The sequence below is a fragment of the Antechinus flavipes genome, chromosome 4, assembly GCF_016432865.1.
Source record: "Antechinus flavipes isolate AdamAnt ecotype Samford, QLD, Australia chromosome 4, AdamAnt_v2, whole genome shotgun sequence".
NCBI classification, from domain to species: domain Eukaryota; kingdom Metazoa; phylum Chordata; class Mammalia; order Dasyuromorphia; family Dasyuridae; genus Antechinus; species Antechinus flavipes.
The window spans coordinates 327,718,615-327,736,300 of NC_067401.1; the positions used below are offsets into that span (position 1 = coordinate 327,718,615).

The window sequence follows — 17,686 nt, forward strand, 5'->3', positions numbered from 1 at the left end:
TTAATTCTTCAGGTCAAGAAAGTAGAAGATACTCACCTTTTGATATAGAAATCCTCAAAGACCTGAAAAAAGCTTGCACTCTTTATGGGGCTACATCAGCTTATGTTAAGATGCTATTACAAAATTTGTCTTTTGAAATCTTGACCCCTAATGACTGGAAATCGATAGCAAAAATATGCCTAGAACCTGGACAGAACTACTTGTGGCTTTCTGAATATAGTGAGCTCTGTAGGATGCAAGCCCAACAAAATATTCAAAGTGGAGTTCATACTGCAATCACCTGTGACCTACTAACAGGTACAGGTCCTTATGCAGATGTCACAGCACAAATTAGTTATTCTGTAGCAGCATATCAGCAAATTGCTGATAATGCTATCAAAGCGTGGGCTTCTCTTCACAATAAAGATGACAAGGGGGGGGCCTTCACAAAAATAACACAAGGGCCAAATGAACCCTTCGCTGACTTTGTGGGACGCTTGCAGACAGCTATCATAAGAACAAATGGAGAAAATGCAATAACAGACATCTTGATAAGGCAACTTGCTAAGGAAAATGCTAATGAGGTTTGCAGAAGAATTATACTAGGACTGCGCAAGGATGCTCCTTTAGAGGAACTCATAAGACGCTGTGCCACAGTGGATACAGGTGCCTTTTATAGCCAGGCTATGATGCAGACTTCCCAAAATCCAAACATGAGAAGACAGAATCCCTCTTGGCAAGGGACTTCCAGAGAGACTCGTAGATGCTTTCAGTGTGGAAAAGTAGGACATCTGAAAGCTCAATGTTGGTATAGAGATAGAATGGGAAGACAAGGTGGGAGAACAAGACCCCAAACCCCATGTCCAAAATGCAACAGAGGCTTCCATTGGGCCTCAGAATGCAGACAGATTCAGGGAAACGGGATGAGGGGCCCAGCCCCAGGGCCCAAGGCAAAAAACACTTGGGGCATGATGGCAGCCAATGGTGCACCCAGAGAGTGCCTAGAAGTCCAGTACCCAGACATGACCAATCAGCCAGAAAGCCATATGATGGGAGAAGGGGATTACACAGTCAACCAGCCAGGAAGCAACCTGATGGCAGAAGGGAATTACAATTGGGGAGAATAGAGCTATATGCAGCTGGGACAACTGAGATACCCCCTGGAGAGGTGAAATCTGTTCCTCTCCAGCCTATGGATCCCTTACCTCCAGGCACAGTAGGCTTGACCATTTCACCTTCTTGTATGTACAAAACAGTGTCCATCCACACACTGATGTGGGAAACTGGGGAATGTGTAGATAATATCCCAGTCACTAATACAGGTAGACAATGTGTGACTTATCAACCAGGAGAGGTAGTAGCATCAGGGTTACTCATACAGAATCCTAATAAGCAGCCTCGTGATAGTCACCCAGGTTCTGACTCCAGACCACAAAAACCAGAAATATACTGGACAGCAGCAGTAACGGCTGACCGACCTATGCTCACTATCTATATAAATGGCCTACCATTGGAAGGATTGGTAGACACAGGTGCGGATCGTACAGTTATTAGAGGTGCCAGTTGGCCCAGTCACTGGCCAAAGATTAAAGCAGATACCTATATGTCTGGAGTAGGAGGATCAATAGCAGCTGAAGTTAGTGCTGCCCCTATGAGATGGACTTTTGAAGGCAAAACAGGAGTTTTTACTCCTTTTATAGTTGAAAAAATCCCCATCAATCTGTGGGGAAGAGACGTTTTACAACAATTGGGGTTAAAAATGAGTACTTCGGTTTTTTAAGCAGGGCTGCTGTTGAAGGCCTGCCAACACTTTCACCTATTCCTATCCAATGGAAAACTGATACACCAGTGTGGATAGAACAGTGGCCCTTAAGTAGCGATAAAATTCAGGCCTTATTAGATATAGTACAGGAGCAGCTTGAACAAGGGCATTTACAACCTTCTCTAAGTCCTTGGAATTCACCAGTGTTCGTTGTAAAAAAGAAATTGGGAAAATGGAGGATGCTCACTGATTTAAGAAAAGTGAATGAACAGATGGAAACACATTACTACTAGCCTGTGTTATATTGCTATGTGCTCATGTAAATTATGTATAATGCCTCCCATATTGATGGATTTATGTATACCATGTATATCTGTTACAAAGTTCTGGCCCATATTGATGGATTTATGTGTACCCCCTCAGAAACCCCCTATGTTTTAAAACAAAAGAAAGGGGGAGATGTTGGAATCCTTACTAACTGCTAAGTAATTAGAGTTGATCTAATCTTACAAGAAGTTGTTTTGGCCAGAACCTGAAACAAGGTACTAAGTAGAACTAATCAAGACAAGGCTTGTGTTCCCACCTTTACTCATTGGACTCCACAAGTATGCTAGCTTCACAAAGTACACTTTCTAACTTCAAGAGAGTTCACACCTCCTTAAAGTCATTGGGCCAGAGAGCACTATGGGAGAAAACCCATAATCCCATTCTCTCAGAAGAGGCAGATAAAAAGCCAGCGATGAAGGATCTATGGCAGAATACATTTTTTCTTCTTGGCTGGCTGATCGCACTAGACTCGAGAGAAACGACTCTGCTGCAGAGAACACTTTTGACGGACTTCAGTGGAGCTACACCAGAAGCCCTCTCTCCGCAGCAAGTGTGGCTGGGCTCCCCAGAAGGAGATAAGAGAGATCTTCCATCTCTGTTGGAGGCAGAAGAAAACAGAGGCAGAGGCTGAAGGACAGAACCTTTGGATTTGGAGACATCCGAAGGGCTCTAAGCCTCTAAACCGGCTGTGCCCTGAGAAGAACAAACTCCAACGTTTGAACCCTTAACATATATTGTATGATTGAATACTACAATGTACTAAGAAATGATATAGGGAAATAAAAAATAATTAAAGATTCTTATGAAGTGATGCAGAGTAATATATATATATATAATATGTAATATATATGTGTGTGTATTATAATATATAATTAGAGGATCAACATGAACAATGTAAATTAAAAACTCATTAAAAAGAAATCAAATTCCAAATTACTGAAAAATCAACTAAAATTTTGCTTGGGGGAAAAATGAAATTTTTTTTGTCTTTTCTCAAAAGAATGACAAAATGTTCCTAGCATAGAACATTGATTTATTGTCAAACAACACCACAGCTCTTTTTTATTTTTATTTTTGTGTAACAGCTTTATTTTATTTATCTTTTATAAAAAAGAAAATTTATAATAATAGAATTTGAGGGCAAAAGGAGAGGTAAATATAAAGGAAGGACTAATATAAAAACCAAAAGTTTTATTATTAAAAAAAATAAAATAATGACATAGTGTTATGAGCCAGAACTTTTTTTTTTGTTTTTTGTTTTTATTTTTCTTATATATATTTTATATTATTTTATAATAACTTTATATTGACAGAATCCATACCATGGTAATTTTTTTACAACATTATCCCTTGCATTCGTTTCTGTTCCGATTTTTCCCATCCCTCCCTCCACCCTCTCCCCTAGATGGCAAGCAGTCCTATATATGTTAGATATGTTGCAGTATATCCTAGATACAATATATGTTTGCAGAATCAAACAGTTCTCTTGTTGCTCAGGGAGAATTGGATTCAGAAGGTAAAAATAACCAGGGAAGAAAAACAAAAAATGCAAATAGTTCACATTCATTTCCCAGTGTTCTTTCTTTGGATGTAGCTGCTTCTGTCCATCATTTATCAATTGAAAGTCAGTTAGGTCTCTGTCAAAGAAATCCACTTCCATCAGAATACATCCTCATAAAATATCATTGTTGAAGTATATAATGATCTCCTGGTTCTGCTCATTTCACTTAGCATCAGTTCATGTAAGTCTCTCCAAGCCTCTCTGTATTCATCCTGCTGGTCATTTCTTACAGAACAATAATATTCCATAACATTCATATATCACAATTTACCCAGCCATTCTCCAATAATGGGCATCCATTCAATTTCCAGTTTCTAGCCACTACAAACAGGGCTGCTACAAACACTTTGGCACATACAGGTCCCTTTCCCTCCTTTAGTATTTCTTTGGGATAAAAGCCCAATAGAAACACTGCTGGATCAAAGGTTATGCACAGTTTGATAACTTTTTGGGCATAATTCCAGATTGCTATGAGCCAGAACTTGAAACAAGGTACTAAGTGGAATTGAGGAGACAATGGTTAAATTTAGTTTAACATTGATTTAATCCTATAACAAATAATGGTTTCCTAGTGATATAATGATTGGTGTAGAGCATATAAGCTAGAAACTCTCAGGGCCAGAAAAGACAGGAGCACAAGAAGCGCTCAGAAGCTGAGACATTCATTCCATTGCCCACCTTTGTGGTGGCTAGAGGCTGAAGCACAAACCTTTGGATTCGGATTCAGAGGGCAGAGAGAAAGGACTGTCGGCAGGAGCTCAAGCTCTAGAACCAAGGTGAGAGATAGGTCTCTAAGAAAGATAACCAGGCCCTAGGAAAGGAGACAAGACTTTGAAAGAGACAATAAAGGATTTGGACTTTAACACCTGGCTGTACTTGTAGTGATTACTGAACTGAAACAAAGGCTGCCTTTAGAGACCCCGAGAAAATCTCAACAGAGAACATTACATTTTAGAGAGAACATAACAACATAGAGCAAAGAAAAAGAGAGATTGAACAAGTTTCAGGGAACAGGATATGTAGCCAACCTAAGAACTGGTGAAAGAGGCCCCAAGTTATGAAATGGGATAAAATGAATCAGTCAAAAGAAAAAAAATACTATCACAATCTCATTTCATAAATTGTATGTTACATAGTAAACATGTATCAGATCCTTGAACTACCAAATAATAGATCAAGAATAAGACTCTGCAGGGATCCTCAAACTTTTAAATAAGGGACCAGTTCACTGTCCCTCAGACTGTTGGAGGGCCAGACTATAGTAAAAAAAAAAAAACAAAAACAAAAAAAAAAAACTTTGTTTTATGGGCCTTTAAATAAAGAAACTTCATAAGATGAGGAGTGATAAATGTCCTCAGCTGCTGCATCTGTCCCGTGGTTTGAGTTTGAGGATCCCTGCTCTAGAGGGTAGCCATGATCATTCACATTTTTGGAAAGATAAAGATGACTAGATTAAAAAGCATGATTAAAAATAAATGAAAAGTTAGCCAGGAGGGAATGATGAAAAAAGTGGGATCCAGAGAGGTCAAGCTTCTTCTCCAAAGTTAAACTCCTAGTAAAGGACAGAACTAAAATCCAAATCCAAATCTTCTGATTTAATGTTTTCTGCTTTTTTTAAAAAAATAATTTCACATTATCTCTCTATTCAATATATTACAGAAATCAGATTCTGTGATTTAATCTGGACCTAAAAATTATTTTAATCTCCCAAAGGAAGTAAGCAGAATCAGGAAAATTAAGGAACCTCTCTGAACAGCATCAAAGTAATGTATTTCACAAATCAAAGAGGTTACAGGAGTGGAACAGGATCTGCTTTGCACACTGAACTCCAGCAGATTTAAAATGTTTCCTTGATTTCCCTTTGTGTAGTAATAAAATAAATTAGGCCTACAGTGTTTTTATTGACTCAATACTTAATGGAATTGCCACTTTTCAAAGGGATTTTTGCATAGGGTCCAATTAATTGTTCTCTTGGATAGAGGGTTACTGCCTGGCTGTGTGTAACCTTACACTAGATTACTTGTTTTATGCTTCCTGCCATGTGACAGCACTTATCTGATTACCTGTGGCAATGCAAACAAGTCTTAGTGATCTAAACAGCTTTTCAAATTTTCTTCCTAAGGGTGAATGCCAGTGATCATCACTTTAGGTATCACATTTGTGAATACATTTTAAAAACTTATATTTAAAGTGAGCTATCAATTATATTTAGTGCTTGTTCCCCTTTTCCTCCCTTAACAGAGAAATGAAATTTCTAGTTAACATGAAAGTTCTGACTAGAATTGTCTCTTATATCGCTCCATGTCTATTAATTATTTCAGATTAGAATCCTATTCCTGCTAATATTTGATAATGAAATGAATAGGGTGACAAATTATTTGACAATGAGAATTTGATACAACTTTAACACATAGTGGTATGACTCCAGAGAACTTGAATTTTTTTTGTTTAATATGCTGTAAATTAATACATTCTAATAAATATAGCAGTTTCCATCAAATAGATCCTAAATTAACAATGAAAAATTTCAGAATTGTATTTCTACCACATTCCTTATCATTGACATATTTAAGATATTTTCAATTCCTTTAAAAAATTGCTTTGGCATCTTCCAAAAATCGCAGGACATATTATTTGGCAGATTAAAAAGTTCCTCAAAAGGACTGCTAACAGATGATTCATGGAGTCAATATAGTGACTTAAAAAGAGAGAATGAGAAGACAGGTTTCCAAGCCTCCTATTCCAAAACTTGAAATACTTTTAGATGGGAAAGTAGATATGAATTTCTGATAAGACCATTAAGAATAATTGTTATTTATGTAGTATTTTAAGGTTTATTAACCATTTTACAACTATCTTGTTATATTTTCATAGCAATTCTGGCAGGTCCAAGTGATTGTTGTTCCCATTTAACAGATAAAGAAACTGAGGCAAACAGTGAGTAAATGATAAACTCCATTTCTGATTTTGACAAAAATTATCAAGAAGAGGGCAATACAAAGAAAAGACATAAACCTGAGGAAGAGATTGGATTGAATTGCTTCTGGAGCAATCATTTTGAAAAACAAGCAATCACTGACTCCAAAGTAAAAAGTCTCTCATTTTGGAATTTAAGACCTAAGTAGTCTGGGTAAAAAAGGTGGGGCAGACTTGGCTCCAGAAAGGTGAAGACTGCAGGTTTTCTGCCTACTCTTCCCACCTACAACTTGGCTGTCTTAATAACCTATCCTGTTCCCAACCTTCTTGGGTATCCTAGCATATGCTACATGATACCCCAGTTGCAACTCACTTGTACTGGAGGTATCAGCTATTTGCTATATTAATTGTTTGCATGTTATTAACAGAGAGGAAACAAATAACAAAAGCATAGCATAATAAATTGAGGGCAGACATCTGAGTTGGGAAGACTTGAACTGAAATCCTATCTTGTCTATAAGTTATATAAAACATTATTTTTTTAATAATGTTTAATAATATTACAGAAAAATCTCTAAGCCCATAAATTACAGAGGAAAAATTTATCTGCACCCTCATCTACACAATAGAGATAAGTAGGAAATATGGAGGTGATTGAACATGCAAGTTTGGTGTAGTTAGTCTGTCTTGCCTTAATATAGGAAATAAATTTTGAGCAGAGATCTGAAATAGGAGCATATCATGACTGTTTTTGTAAACTGAGAGGCAAGATCAAGCTAGTTATATCAACATTTCAAAAGTCAAAAATTTGACAATTGGTTGAAAAATATTTCCACATGTCAATATTGAGAAGTTTATTCTGTGCAGTATTTAATCCTTCAAAGGAAAAGGAAATGTATTTGGGAATTTGAAGACTTCACTTTTTTTCAGTACTTAACCACCTTACAACCTTTAAAGTCTTGGTTTTCTAATCTGTCCCAGTTCCAAAATGAAATGGTTGGATATCTCTTCCAGATCTAATATTCAATTGTTCTGTGATTGTCTAAGTATAATTTTCTTGAATTTTCAAATTCACAAATAGGAAATTTAGAATTTTTTGTATGAATAGAAATTTAGAACATAGTATATAGCAGAATCATTGGAAGTTATAAAGCCTTTTTACAAGAAATATAATATCAGGACTACTTATTGAATCGAAAGCTTAACAAATATGTTGACAGGAAAGAGGAAAGAGAAAATTTTCAAAACTATTATTTAGTCAATAATCATTTGTTTTATTTTTATTTTTATTTTTTTAAATGAACAAAATCTCTCCCTCCCACCTTGATCCCACTGGAAAACAAAAAATAAAATAAAATAAAATAAAGAAAGAAAGAAAAACAATTCTTTGTAACAAATATAGCCAAGAAAAAAGGAAAAAAGTAATAATTGGGCTGTATGCAATATATATATATATATATATATATATATATATATATATATATATATATATATATATACATAAAATTTAGTATCCTGAAATCAATCACTTGTTAAGTAGTAAGTAGCATGCTTTAATCATCAATCCTCTGGAATCATAGATGGTCATTATACTGATGAGAGTTCTTATAGTTTTCCAAGTTATTTTGTCTTTAGTCTTTTGTCTTTAAGTGTTATTTATAAATTTAGTTCTCATCTTTTCATCAATTTATGTCTTCAAAATTAATTTTGAAATACTGATGTTATAGTAGCAATTGTTTTTCTTCTTGTTCTGCTTACTTTACTTTGCATCAGTGCACACAAGTCTTTCCATATTTCTTTCAAATATGTTTCCTCACTTTTTAAAGCACAATACTTTTCTATCATATTCATGTATTCCAATTTATTCAGCAATTTCTCAATTGCTGGAAATCCCCTAAGTTTACAATTCTTTTCATTTTTTTTTCCTATTACAAAAAGAGATGCCATTATTTTCTTTCTTTTTTGGAGGGAGTAGGACAGAGGAATATAGGATTTTTTTCTTTTTATCTTTTTTGGGTATATGCCTAAAAGTGATACAGTATAGTTAGAGGGTATGCATGTGGTATTTAAGTGATTTTTTTTTGTGCACATACAATTACAAATTGCTTTCCAGAATATTTATACTCCCATCATCGGTCCACAAAAAGTGCATCAATAGTTATCATTTTCCTTTTTTTCTCATCGTTGCAAATTCGATGGATGTGATACAGAACCTCAGACTTATCTTTAATTTTAATTTCTCTAATTATCAGTCATTTGGAGCATATTTTTCATATAACTAGCCTATATTTCTTCTCTGGAAAGCTTCCTATTCATATTTTTGGATAATTTAGTCTATTGGGAAATAGCTCATTATGAATTTGAATCAATTCCTTATATATCTTAGGAAAAGAGAATTTTATGAGAGAAATATGCTGCAAAGATTGTTCTCCCCAGTAATTATTTCCCTTTAATTTTAGAGTTATTGGATTTAATTGTGGGGAAAATATGTATTTAAAAGTATCCATTTTATCTTCTGGGTTCTTCTCCACCTTCTATTTAGTTATGAATTTTTTCTTTCATAGAACCATTCCATGCTTTTGTTTTAATCTTGTGGCCTTTTATGTCTAGTCCTCTATCCATGTGGAACTTTTCTTGGGATAAGATGTGAGGTGATGATCTGGTTAAAAATAGAGAGATTGATCAGTAGAACATATTAGGTACACAATATAAAAAAGCAAACAAATCTACAAGGTTAGTTTTCAAAAACACAAAATTCTATCAACTGGGTTAAGAACTTACTCAATAACTGATTCAGTGATGCTGAGAAAATTGACAGGCAGTATGGAAGGAATTTGATTTAGATCATTTCATGTTACTAAATGTTATTATAACAATTTTTTTTTTTTTGCTGAGGCAATTGGAGTTAAGTGAATTACCCAGGGTCACACAGCTAGAAAGTGTTAAATGTCTGAGACCAGATTTGAAATTCAGGTCCTCTTGACTTCAGGGCTGGTGCTTATCTACTGTGCCACCTAGCTGCCCCTCATAGCAAATTATAAGTGCAGCTCTAAGAATTATAACTGAGTTATAAAACAAAAAGTGCTTCTACACTGTGCAACTGTGAGCAAATCACTTAGGATCTCTGATGCTCAGTTTACTCATCTCTCAGTTTACTCATCTCCTTTTAAATAAGGAGATTGAAGGAGGTGATTTGTGAGTTCCCTTAAAACTCAAGTTCTCGCACCTTGATCCAAGATGCAAATACAGATGGTTTCTAAAGGAGAGTAATGGACAAAATTCGTTAACCTTCATGTTGAATTCCTAGGAAGTATGATGCCATAATTTATATCAAATTAAAGGATGAGAAAAAGTGGGCACTCTTTTTCTCCCAGGCAAAGGGAGAGATAGAATGGGATAAATTGCCTGACATAAAAGAGGCCTGAAAGACTTTTTATAATGCAACGGGAAATGAGAGAAGTAGGGAGGGGAACACATGAACCTTTCTCTCATCAGGAATTGGCTGAAAAAAGAAATAATATACATATTCAGTTGAGTGTAAAAATCTATCTGACCATACAGGAAAACAGGAAGAGAAAGGAATAACGGAAGGGAGGAGGGGAGCTGATAGTTTTGTGGGAGAAGTCAGAAGAAAATCACTTTTAAGAATGTACAAGGTAAAAGGAGAGAGACAGAGCAGAATATACAGGAAAAATAGGATGGAAAGAAAGAAATAGTAGTAATCATTACTATGAAAAATAAATTACATTGAGTTTCTATTATAGAGATTTCATTCTCAGACATACAGCCAAGCCAAATTTATAGAAATGAGAAACATTCTTCAATTGATAAACTACCTAAGGATATGAACAGGCAGTTTTCAAACAATGTAATCAAAGGTATCTATAGTCACGCAGCATTTTTAATGTTTTAAACCATTATTGAAGAGAAAAATGAAAATTAAAACAACTCTAATTTACTATCTCACATCTGTCACATTAGCTAATATGATAGGAAAGGAAAATGACTAATGTTAGAAGGGATGTGGGAAAATTAAGCACTAATGTGTATGTCTGATGAAATTGTATATTTATTAACCATTCTGGAGAACAACGTAGAACTATGGCTAAAGGGACATAAAACCATACATATCCTTTGACCAAACAATACCTTTTCTCTTGTATCTCAAAGAGATACAAACAAAAAAGTAAAGGAACCTATATATACAAAAATATTTATAGCAACTCTTTTAGTGCGGAGAAAGAGTTGGAAACTGAGGGGATATCCTGTCCATCAATAAGAAACTGATCAAACAAGTTGCATATGATTGTGATAGAACATGTTTGTGCTTCAAGAAATGAGCAGAATACTCTCAGAAAAACATGTAAAGTCTTACATGAACTCATGCAAAATGAAATGAGCCGAATTAGAACACTTTTCACAGTAACAATAACATTGTAAGATGATCTGCTGTGATTAACAACTATTTTTAGCAAAACAATAATACAAGACAATTTGTAAGACTTATGATGTTGTCTACCTCCAGAGAAAAAAATGGTAGAGCCCTAATTAAGATCAAAGATACTGTTATATTTTTCTTTTCTTTTTTTTTTTTTTTTGGTCTGTTTTCTTCCACTACATGACTTGGAAGAAAATGTTTTTTGCATGACTACATATGCAATGTCATGTCAAATTGTTTGCCTTCTCAATGAGGAGCCAGAAGAGGAAATAAGAGAATTTGAAATTCAAAATTTGAAAAAAATGTTAAAACTGTTTTTACATGAGATTGAGAAAAATAAAATTTTAAAAAGAATTTTTTATAAAAGAATGATGTTGAGGTGATCTGAAATAAATTTATTGAACTATCACTTGAGTGTGCTCGGAAATTCTCAGTCAAAAATTCATTCAAAGTAGCAAAAATTTGGAGTTGTCAACTCCTCATCTACTAATCTCATTGATGAAGTACAGATTGTACTAAAGTACAAACAATGGTGCATTTATGTTTCCTCTTTATATTACCCATATCATATATACCCCTTTGGGAATGTCACAGCAAAGCCCTGAGAATGCTTCCTTAAGACACTATCATGCTTAAAATATTTATCCTTGATAATTCTTGTTGAGTCATTTCACTCATGTCTAATTATTCATGGCCCCATTTGATATTTTCTTGGCAAAGATACTGAAGTAATTTGTCATTTTCTTCTCCAGATCATATTATAGATGAGAAACTGAGGCTAATAGGGTTAAGTGACTTGTCCAGAGTCATACAGCTAGTAAGTGTTGGAAATTGGATTTTAACTTATGAAAATGAGTCTTCCTATCTTCAAGTCCAAGGTCTTATTCCCCATTTCACTTATCTATGCAATTATTAAAGCTAACACTGAATAAAAACTTCTCAAAAAAGCCCAAGTTAAATTTAATCCTCACTAATGTACAGATATGTAGCTTAAGAAAGGTCTCTGGTATAACAAAGGACTAGACACTGAGTCAGGAAGACCTGGGTTCATCTCCTGTCTCTGACATCCACTTGCTCTGTGATTTACAGGCAAGACACTCTCAGTTTCAGTTTCCTCATAACTATTTGTTATATCTTTAACATTTACTTCATAAGAATGTTGTGAGACTTAAAAGAGATAAAAGCTATAACATGCTATATATACATATATACATTATTATTCAAATGATTTCTCAACATTAGCTAATTTTCTGTAATATGCTTTTAGAACATAGGCTGGTGCATTATTTTTTGGATAAAATTCTGTCCTGTTTAAACAAAACTGAACTAACTTTTTTCATTATATAAACCAGATAACTGGGAACTAAAGAGTATTTAGATACTGAAAAGACATAAATACAAAGTTCAAGGAAATGAGAGGAGGTCTGGGAATACTGAGTATAAATAATTGTAAACTGTGAATAAAATACTCTTTTTAAATGTGAATGATTAAAGACAGTGGAAATCTGAGAAAAAACTAGATTGTAGGTTTTTTTTACATCAATCCTTCAAAGGCAAATTGGTAAAATATTTTAAAATTCTCTACATCTTTTTCTCCAAAGAACTGATTCACTGATTTCCACCCAAATTGATACATATGCAGGAGGAGCCTTTTTCATGCTAAATTTAGCTGATACACACTAATTTCTATAAATTGCTACCTCCCTCATGTCCCAACCCCAAATAGTGATGATATTTACAAGCTATTATATTGCCCCACTTGCAATCGTCATTGTAACATTATTTAATGATATTTAAATAGTTTTATTTAAAATATCTGGTTTTTCTTTAATCACAACTCAGCTCAGTTTCTATGTTTCCATATAAAATTATTCAACCTTTCCTCCTTTGGTCATTAAAAGGTAAGTGCTTATATTTCATGTGTATTTGGCCTAGCTTTTCATCAAGCTAGATCTCAAATGTAGACACCTTCTCTGCCTTTTAATTCCATACTAATGGAGCCTTGCATTACATAATCATAACAGCTAATATTTCGATAGTACTCTATGTCAGGCATTATGATAATAATTTTCAAATATTATCTCATTTGAACCTCATAACAGGCCTAACAGGTAGGTCTTATTATTATCCCCATTTTAAAGATGAGGAAATTAAAGTCTGAAATTGGGAATATTATGTTTAGGTTAATGGGAAAAAAAAAAGTTTAGTTTTGAGTCTGAGTTTTATATACCACTATTTTGGAAACTTATTTTTCAGTATTACATTGGTATAATTAATTTAAAACCCTTTCTTCCAGAATCTTGAACATTTTTTAGATTTTGAAGTTAAACTCCATCTATTATATTTGCCACAGAGTGGTAAATTCACTTTACCAACATTATAGGGTTATTTAAAATTTAAATATATGATATATCTAATGCTTTGAGGAAATCATTTAAAAATAATTTGAGAACATGAAGATAATGGGTTTACCTCTAATAACCTCAGAGTGCCCACATTTTCTTTACAAAAGCATGCCAAACCAAAAGTTTCCTTATTGGTAAAATGAGTTGGAATAATCTCTAAGGACCTTCATCTACAAATTTTTAATTGCATTTTGCATAGAACTGTATACACAATGCTTTATTACATGCCACTCACTGTAGCGCCTACCTTTTACATTGCCAGACTTTTAGAAGAGTGCATTCTAAAACCATAAAAATTAATCAGTGAGAGAGTTAGAAGTGGAAAAGACCTTAGACTTTAGTTCAACCTTTTCATTATGATGCTGCTAAGAGTTGCAGTGGATAGAGCCCTAGACTTACTGATGAGTGGTTATAATAATTGTCTGACTCAATTTCCCTATCTGTAAAATGAGAATAATAATAACAGGAACTTTTTCGCAAGGTTGTTATGTATATAAACCTCTGATTTGATATTTGTATAACCAACAAGAGAGTTAAAATCTAAAATGACTAACACTAACTTCAGATAAAATATAATTAAGATTTTTTTGTTTCTTTTTTTTTTTTTTTTTCACCATTATCAGGAGAAGTATAAAAGTAGGACCTGATTTTAATTTCCCGCTGGAAGAAATTCCTCACTTTTGTCTAAAGCTTTTTTGTTGTTCATGTGTTGAAGACAGAGCTATCTCTATATGGGTTAGGATGCTTTATAAAGACTGTGGGAAACTCTTTGAGTTTTGTCAATGGGACAGTCAAGCTGACTCCCAGGATCAGAAGGGAAACAAAGACACTAATTGTGCTTACAAACAGAGGTACATAAAGCACAAAACTTGACTGGGAATAATATCCTACTTTGTTTTATGAGACCTCCATCATATTCTCTCAGCTCTGTTATATGATCACCAGCATACTGAATGAGTTAGAAATGGCATTTGGCTCCTGCTTTAGACCAATTACTTGCACACTTAAAGAGGCCATAGATAGACAGTTGATATATAGACCCAGTTAGACAATAAACAGAACTCATCCTTAGTTTGGGGAAAAGAGGGGTCTGTTAAAAGAGGAGAGTTAGTAGTCAATGGGCAGACCTACAAGAATATCTAGACTAACAATCCTGCTTGATTCTTTAGTGTTTTCTGCAGCCTCCATTGTATCCTTTTCTCTCTGTAGTCAAATGACCTCTAAACCCTGTAAATAGCACAAAGAGCTTTCTCCCCCTTCTCAGTGCAGACTATTATCCTTTCATCTTAAAAGGTCACTGGCTATCAGTTGAAGAAATATATCACTTAGCTTCGAGTGTCCTCTCTTTTTGAAGTGATCTCTCTGTTTGTTTTACAAATGATGGTCTGTTCCCAAACAAATTGAAAATTAGGTAATCATTTTATTTTTCAGGCTCTAGACCAAAAATATTCTGATATGAGAAAAAGAGGCTAACGATAGAGCCAGACTGAAATGTTTCCAATGCACACTATAAGAGTTCTATAGGGAGTTGAACCTATTAGAAAATCATGCTTAATATTATATAATAATGCTGTTTCCAGGGAAATCAATTTAAGCAACATAATACCAAGAAAAAATATTTGGATGGAAGGAGAATGTGTATGTTTATAGTGGTCTTAGTTTGTAATTTTTTTTTCAAATCTCATATTTCACCACAAAAATCTTATATTTTGGAAGTAAACTATGGGAAAGGTGTGTAGCCTTGACTTGGCAATGAACATTATCTATCTATTTATCTATCTATCTATTTCTATCTCTCCAGTCCCCTTACTGTAGCAAAGGCCCATTCATAGTGTCACGGTAGGCATAACCAGAGCCCCTGAGGTCTCCTCCACAATGGCAGCAGCTTGGGCAGCAGCAGCAGCAGCAGCAGCAGCAGCAGCAGCCTCTTCTTCTTTTATCATAAACATCAATCGAGCTATATCTTTGGAGAGCATCTGTTCCAGGTTTTCAAAGAGCTTGGGCTTCAAGTTCTGAAACTTGGAGAAATCCTGACCCTGAAGCAGTTCTTGCATCTTTGGGATGCTTGGGAAATCTCCAGGAGAAACACGATATTCTCGTTCAATTTTTTGGTACACATTTTGCAAGTTATTGAGCAGCTCCTTTTTTTTGCTTTCCTTACCAAACATGGGCATCTCTTTCTTGAGGGTGCTGATGATATAGCCGTGGACCATAGCCAGTCTGGCTCGCTTAATCAAATCATTCATTTTTCTAATAGTGGTATAATGGGGCAACTTCTGAATATCCTTAAAGAGATCCATAGCCTCTGCTTCAAAGAGCTTGCTGTTGTCATCATTCACAAAGGGCTTAGACCAGAAGGATCCTATATATACCCTCATCACTTCAGGGGCGGTAACTATCTTCCCCAGGGACCACATGAGGGCCCCATAGACCCTCATTAGCTGCTGAGTTCCTATTTGGTCAGCCTTGTTCAACACCACTCGTATTTTGTCTTCATAGTTCTTGAGAGACCGGATGGCTTCTGCGAGCTCATCTGAGATGTCCAGTTTATGGGCATCAAAGAGCATGATGATAAGGTCCACTCGTTCAGCAAACCACTGAAGGACCCCTGTGAAATCATAACCTCTGCTGACCCGTTGTTTCTCTCCGGCAAGGATTCCTGGGGTGTCAATGATGCTGATACTTTCCAGGACCTCGTTGGGGAGCTGGACACACACGAAACGGTTGAGGAAGGCATTGCCGAAGTTGGTGAGGTTGCGGAAGGGAAAGCGTCTGTCCACCACAGCCACGTTGCCCGGCAACACGTTCTCAACCTCGCCATGCATGAGGACAATGAAGCCATCAGTGGTGGGCTCGGGGCCAATGCGCATGCACGGGAATTCCTGCTCGAGGAGGTAACTGACAAAGGTCGTCTTGCCCGTGCTGTACTGGCCCATTAGAAGTACCATGGGCTTGCTATCAAAGTCGGCCTCCAAGAGCGAGGGGGAGTGGAACCTGTCAAAGTGGTATGCTTCCTCCAGCGGCAGCAGCTTGTCCAAATACAGTTGTCCCAATCTCTGGGCCACAGACATGAAGAGATAAGACTTCCTACGGTCTGATTCCTTGGACGACTTGAACATGGTGGTGGTCGGCTGAGACTCAGGATGTCCTGAAAATGGGACAGGGCTGGGACCTGGGAAGGGGGCAGCAAAAGTGAGGCTGTGGAGGTACAGGAGGCTGTGGTCCTTGCTCTGGATCCTAAAGTGTTCTCCTACCCCCGATGCGCATGCGCTAGCCCCGCCCACGCCCCACTCTTGCCTATTCTTCCTCATCTAAGTGTGAGAGAGCTTTGTGTGAGTTCCCTGAACTCAGGTTTGTAACTTTTCTTTGTCTCTTTATTTTCCATGTCTCTGGTCCTAGCAGTGCTTTGTATATAAAAAGGATCTAATGAATTCTTCATTGATTGATCCATTAATTATTTAATGTTACAAATCTGATAAATGAGAAATCCAGCTCACTGGTACTCAAAAAAAAAAAAGGGACTCATCAATAAATACTCATTAAAAACATACTATGTGCCAAGCACTAAATAAGCCCTGAGCACACAAAGGAAAAAGAGAGATAGGAAGAGAGACACAGAGCCATACACAGTGAGACAGGGAGTTACAGAGACAAACTGAGAGAGAGACTTAGAAAGACTGATAGATATTGAAAGAGTTATCATTCATAAGGAACCTGTCTAGTCTTAATAAGGAAAAAAATGAAGAAAAAAAAACCACATAAAATATATATATATATACAAGTAAGAGAAGATACATTTATAATAATAGAAGAAAGACTACTAGAATTAAGGTAGGGAAATGGGAAAAGGCCTCCTATAAAATGGAGAATTTAAACTAGGACTTGAGGGAAGCTAGGAAAGCCAGGAGGCAGAGATGAGGAAAAAGAGTATCCCAGGAAATGCCTGTGAAAATACCCCTGAAATACCCATTGTTTGCAAATGGATTATCTGATATAATAAAATATTTGAGCAAGGTCTAACAAATCTCAGAATAATACTTAGGAGAACATAATACATAATTTTGGAACATAAAAAAGAAAGTACTAGACAATAAGTTAATGGATAAGAAAATCAAGGAATGTCTATAGTGGTTGAAAATATTGTGCCCTTTGATTTCCTATATACATTTCTGGATGAAAAATCAGTAGTAGAGTATTATAGAAAGCTATGTTGTTTAATAGGCCACAGTAACAGTATAGATGTTAACTATCATCAGCCACTTGAGTCAGGATACAGAGGAATATTGATCACTGATCCA

The 17,686-nt window shown here is 35.5% G+C and overlaps 1 protein-coding gene across 1 annotated transcript; it reads right to left on the minus strand.

The window, feature by feature from the left end:
• Positions 1-8,056: 8,056 nt before the first annotated feature.
• On the minus strand, positions 8,057-16,726 carry LOC127562272 (EH domain-containing protein 1-like). The gene is made up of 2 exons (XM_051997862.1): positions 15,199-16,726; positions 8,057-9,204 (listed from the first exon to the last, which is right to left on the minus strand). The coding sequence occupies exon 1, from the start codon at positions 16,697-16,699 to the stop codon at positions 15,215-15,217; it is 1,485 nt and encodes a 494-aa protein (XP_051853822.1). The 5' UTR covers positions 16,700-16,726; the 3' UTR covers positions 8,057-9,204; positions 15,199-15,214.
• Between the last annotated feature and the right edge of the window lie 960 nt (positions 16,727-17,686).

Bases quoted from the DNA above. Each gene is read 5' to 3' on its own strand.
- LOC127562272 (XM_051997862.1), bottom strand. From the start codon at position 16,699: ATGAGGAAGAATAGGCAAGAGTGGGGCGTGGGCGGGGCTAGCGCATGC.